The sequence below is a fragment of the Anticarsia gemmatalis genome, chromosome 16 (assembly GCF_050436995.1).
Source record: "Anticarsia gemmatalis isolate Benzon Research Colony breed Stoneville strain chromosome 16, ilAntGemm2 primary, whole genome shotgun sequence".
Lineage (NCBI taxonomy): Eukaryota > Metazoa > Arthropoda > Insecta > Lepidoptera > Erebidae > Anticarsia > Anticarsia gemmatalis.
Genome location: NC_134760.1, coordinates 3,877,521 through 3,881,985, shown reverse-complemented (window position 1 = coordinate 3,881,985; position 4,465 = coordinate 3,877,521). Strand labels below are relative to the sequence as shown.

At 36.5% G+C, this 4,465-nt stretch overlaps 2 protein-coding genes across 3 annotated transcripts; one reads left to right on the top strand and one right to left on the bottom strand.

The window, feature by feature from the left end:
• Positions 1-90: 90 nt before the first annotated feature.
• Positions 91-1,242, top strand: eEF1beta (elongation factor 1-beta). Its single transcript, XM_076124032.1, has 3 exons — positions 91-251; positions 505-751; positions 838-1,242. The coding sequence occupies exons 1-3, from the start codon at positions 172-174 to the stop codon at positions 1,180-1,182; spliced, it is 672 nt and encodes a 223-aa protein (XP_075980147.1). The 5' UTR covers positions 91-171; the 3' UTR covers positions 1,183-1,242.
• Positions 1,231-4,428, bottom strand: LOC142979218 (erlin-2-like). Of its 2 annotated transcripts, XM_076124030.1 has the most exons (7): positions 4,219-4,428; positions 4,029-4,143; positions 3,555-3,635; positions 2,857-2,965; positions 2,484-2,635; positions 2,246-2,398; positions 1,231-2,157 (listed from the first exon to the last, which is right to left on the bottom strand). In XM_076124030.1, exons 2-7 carry the CDS (start codon positions 4,134-4,136, stop codon positions 1,792-1,794), a joined length of 969 nt encoding a protein of 322 aa, XP_075980145.1. In that variant the 5' UTR covers positions 4,137-4,143; positions 4,219-4,428; the 3' UTR covers positions 1,231-1,791. The 2 variants fall into 2 exon arrangements, with proteins under 2 accessions (XP_075980145.1, XP_075980146.1); XM_076124031.1 differs by lacking the exon at positions 4,219-4,428 and having other exon boundaries at positions 4,029-4,212.
• Between the last annotated feature and the right edge of the window lie 37 nt (positions 4,429-4,465).

Genomic DNA, 4,465 nt, shown 5'->3' with positions numbered 1-4,465 from the left:
AAATGATTTAGGCGATTTTAATTATTCTAGTAAATACATCCCTAGAATGACGTAATCGTTCATTCATTCCTTGTTTTTCTCCCTCTAACAATCTCCCTTCTCTTTCCTTCTCGCTCACATTGTGCCGGGGCGTGCGGTTGTTGCTGGAAAAAAATAAGATTTTATTTAAAAATGGCAGTAGGAGACGTGAAAACCGCTAAAGGCCTTAATGACCTGAACACTTACCTAGCCGAAAGGAGTTATGTGTCAGGGTAAGTTATATGATAAGATAAAACTTCCACCACGTCAACCTGACACAGATTGTACAGATTCCTGATATAACCTCAATTTCAATGAATTATCATAATTTACGTGCATTATTTTCCAATTTTTATATAAAATTAAGTGAAATAAGTGGTGACGCAGCATGATTGTTCCCTTGGTAACTCATTCGTGTACACTGACCTTGACATCCAGCTGGAAATTATCGGAATGCCATATTTATCGCGTTATCTTTATTTTTAGTTACACACCATCCCAAGCCGATGTCCAGGTGTTCGATCAAGTCGGAAAGGCACCCGCTGCCAACCTGGCTCACGCTCTTCGTTGGTACAACCACATCGCTTCATACACACCCGCCGAGCGTAAGTCCTGGGCTGCTGGAGTGAGCCCATTGACCGCCGGCGGCAAGCCCACGGCGCCTGCACCTGCCGCCAAGGCCGATGACGATGATGATGATGTCGATCTTTTCGGCTCTGGTGATGAGGAAGAGGTCAGTTCCGATTTCCCTTTTACCACGTTGGATACTTTCACTCCTATGTGGAATAAGTTAGTTATACCTATTCAAATGATTTACAGGATGCAGAGGCAGCCAGGATTCGTGAGGAGCGCCTGAAATCCTATGCTGACAAGAAAGCCAAGAAACCTGCCTTAATTGCTAAGTCCTCCATCATCCTTGAAGTCAAGCCTTGGGATGATGAGACAGACATGAAGGAGATGGAGAAACAAGTCCGTTCCATTGAAATGGATGGTCTCCTGTGGGGAGCCTCCAAACTTGTCCCTGTCGGTTACGGTATCAACAAACTGCAGATCATGTGCGTCATTGAAGACGACAAGGTATCTGTGGACCTCCTCACTGAACAGATCCAGGAATTCGAAGATTTCGTCCAGTCTGTAGATATTGCTGCATTCAACAAAATCTAAGATGCGAAGCCATTAAGTTTTAAGTTTAAATTTTTGAATAAAAATCACTTTTTTTCCACATTTATGTACTTTTATTATTACACATATAAAAAAGCTATTTACAAAGGCAATCTATCACCAATATAAATAATTCAGTCAAATAAACCAGGTGCAACTAATGCAATGTCTCTGTAATTTTTTTTTTAATACAATTTCAAGAGAATAAGGATACATTAAGTTCAAAACAGTGTTACACAAATATAATAATATCACTATGTGTAAAAAAAATAGTGAGGTCCAATTAAATGTTTTCTATGGATTGAGATTTAGGTCTAGGGAGTGAAAGATAAATCTAGGTATTGTAATATAATAATATACTAGCATAAAAATTTGAGTGAAACCTATTTAAGGCCATGAAGAATCATGTCAACCAATAGCTCCCTAACCTAGAAAATGATGCTGACTTGCCAGAAATAAAAGCTCTTTAGGAACTTGACAGTTCAGTTAATTAAAATGAAGTCAGATTATGAAACTATACAAAATCTGTTGAATTTCCATATGCTTGATGATTTGTTATTGGCTTTTTCAACTTATTTAATGACTAGCAAATAGAAATGGTATTGTGATTGATCATTCTGCTTGTACACCTTTTGTGATGGGACTGTCACCTACAGTTGCTTGTAGAAACATGTTAGGTATGTCATTACCAAAGTAAATCTTATTGTTAAGTGCAAGAGCTTCATATCTCTTCAACTCTAGGTATTCGCGCGTCAAGAGCACTGTATTAGCCTCAGCTTGCTTCTTTAGATGATAGAAGTCTGCTTCAGCTTTGGTTTGTTGTTTCGCTTTATGAATGCTGTCTTCAATGAGTTCAATTTTCTGTAAAGATTCTTTCTCCATAATTTTTTGGTCATACTGGATTTTCGCCACTTGAGCTTCCTTTTCCGCCTCTATAACAGCTTTGCGCCTTGCTGTCTCGGCTTCCTTTTCCACAACCTGAAAGTAAAGGAAACCAAATACAAGTTTAATAATAAGTTGGTGATTATTTTACTGTTTATATTTGTAACGTTTTATTGATAAATACCTTCTGATGTTGTGCAGCAATCAGCAGTTTTGATTTTTCAGCTTCCATAAGTTCATAATTCTTACGAATTGTCTCAGGTATCTTTGGTTTAGTTACACGGACAGCTTGAACCCTCAAGCCTGGTGCCATTTCATTCAGATCTTTTTGTAAAGCCTGTTTAGACAAAATGTTGAGATAAGAAAATTATAGCATCAAAAAAGTATTAAAAAAATCTGAAATACTTTTCTAGTACACTTACAGTTCGTAAATTCTCATCAATTTGATCAAACAGATCAATGTAGACTTCATGTAGAGTGTGTGCACTACAAAACTGGTTTAGTTCATGATGCACTTTGTTAAATATTAATGTCTTATCATAGTCCGCTGTGAAGTTTCGCACCATATCTAGCACTGAGGGACATAAACATATGATTAGTTGAAACTATTTAAGACAAACATAATTTTTTAGGAAATACATGATTATCTGACTGCCCCAAATATTTGAATTCTTTGCTATAAATGTAGAAGGCTGGATATGAGGGTGGATGTCTGTTATCAATCTCTCCATTTGCTGAAAGAGGTATTGTATAATAAATGATACAATGTTTAATTAGAACATGAATATTACTTACCACTGATAGGTTCAAGTTTGTTGACAACTTCAATTCTCTCAAAGTATATCATAACACCACCGCTTGTACCACACGGTACGTTTTTCACTTCATCAGTCTGTAATGTTGTCTGAAACAAACAGTTTTATGTTAAATCAAGATACCAGCCAGGTGCAAATTAGACTCTCACACATCATCCATACTAATATTATAAATGCGAAAGTAACTCTGTCTGTCTGTCTGTCTGTCTGTCTGTCTGCTACATCACGCCTAAACTACTGAACCAATTTGCATGAAATTTGGTATGGAGATATTTTGATATCCGAGAAAGGACATAGGCTATACATCATCACGCTACGACCAAAAGGAGCAGAGTACCAGTAATTAATGTTACAAAAACGGGGAAAAATGTCACCCATTCTCTCTTATTGGACGCAAGCGAAGTTGCGCGGGTCAGCTAGTTATTTATAAAAACAGTAATTTATATTTCTTGTGTGGGAGCCCCCTTAAATATGTACTTTATTCTGTTTTTTTGTGTTAATAACAAGTCACTGCCTATCCATCACAGTTCATGAGATGCCTAGTGACAGATTATCCCTTGAGCATGAAACCCTACTACTAAAATTACAGATGAAAACATTATTGGTTTGCCAATTCAATGAAAGTAATAATTAATGTAACTGGTGCAAATAAATATTTTAAATTAAAAAATATTTTACCTGTATAGCTTTATATGAAGTCAAGAGTGGTATCATCATGTGGAATCCAGGCTGGCTTGTCACAGGCAGTAGCGCCCCACCCTGTATGAAACATATTTGTTCTGTTATTCTTAAAACTACTATAGTTTAACATAACAATAGTGTTGTTAATTCAAACAATGTATTTATACCTAGTTTCAACTGATAAGAATTATTTTGTTTTGTTATCCTCAACCTTAGTGGATTAACTTTGACATTGTTAACTGCTATAATATGAAAAAACATTTAGGTGATTTACTGTCAGCATTTGGCTATGTTACTTTCGCGTACACATTTCTAAGCTTAAGGTTAGAAAATTATTAAAGAAAGTAAAACAATGTTGGTACAATACTGTCCACTAGTCTGGCAGTGTTCCAAATTTACTCACTGTGTCTTCTCACATCATCTGAATAATAGTTTCACATGAATGCACAAGTCTTGACGCTATCAACTCACCCGATAGTAAACGCCTACATGACCCTCCTCAACTTTGTGCAATGAGAAATGCACCGTGACTCCCACTGCCAGTATTACCAACGCTAACACCGAGGATTGATCCGCCATGACTGGACTACGACAACAATCCAGGTTATACAGTTAATTAGATAATAATAGAAACGGCACCCAACAATTGCGGTAAATTTACCTCCACAAATTGAACCGTACGCTCACTGTTGTCGGTATGATGAATGAATAATAGTGATGTTTTACAATTTAAACACTCGATAGCTCGGTTTACTTAATTTTCATACACTATTTTAAATAATTACAAGCTAAAACAACATTTAATTACAAAATTGTTGGGATTTTGGTTTCGCACAAATACTGACATTCTGACAAATTGTATTTTGACAGTAGAATATCGTTCAGGAACTCCATGGTCTCCATGTCAT

What these genes read in the sequence shown, in the direction of transcription:
- eEF1beta (XM_076124032.1), top strand. Translation starts at nt 172, where the DNA reads ATGGCAGTAGGAGACGTGAAAACCGCTAAAGGCCTTAATGACCTGAAC. An exon ending in GAAAGGAGTTATGTGTCAGG is followed by an intron (nt 252 to 504) that starts GTAAGTTATATG and finishes CTTTATTTTTAG; the next exon opens with TTACACACCATCCCAAGCCG. An exon ending in GCTCTGGTGATGAGGAAGAG is followed by an intron (nt 752 to 837) that starts GTCAGTTCCGAT and finishes AATGATTTACAG; the next exon opens with GATGCAGAGGCAGCCAGGAT.
- LOC142979218 (XM_076124030.1), bottom strand. Translation starts at nt 4,136, where the DNA reads ATGGCGGATCAATCCTCGGTGTTAGCGTTGGTAATACTGGCAGTGGGA. An exon ending in ATGTAGGCGTTTACTATCGG is followed by an intron (nt 3,636 to 4,028) that starts GTGAGTTGATAG and finishes TGTTTCATACAG; the next exon opens with GGTGGGGCGCTACTGCCTGT. An exon ending in TTGATGAGAATTTACGAACT is followed by an intron (nt 2,399 to 2,483) that starts GTAAGTGTACTA and finishes TTGTCTAAACAG; the next exon opens with GCTTTACAAAAAGATCTGAA.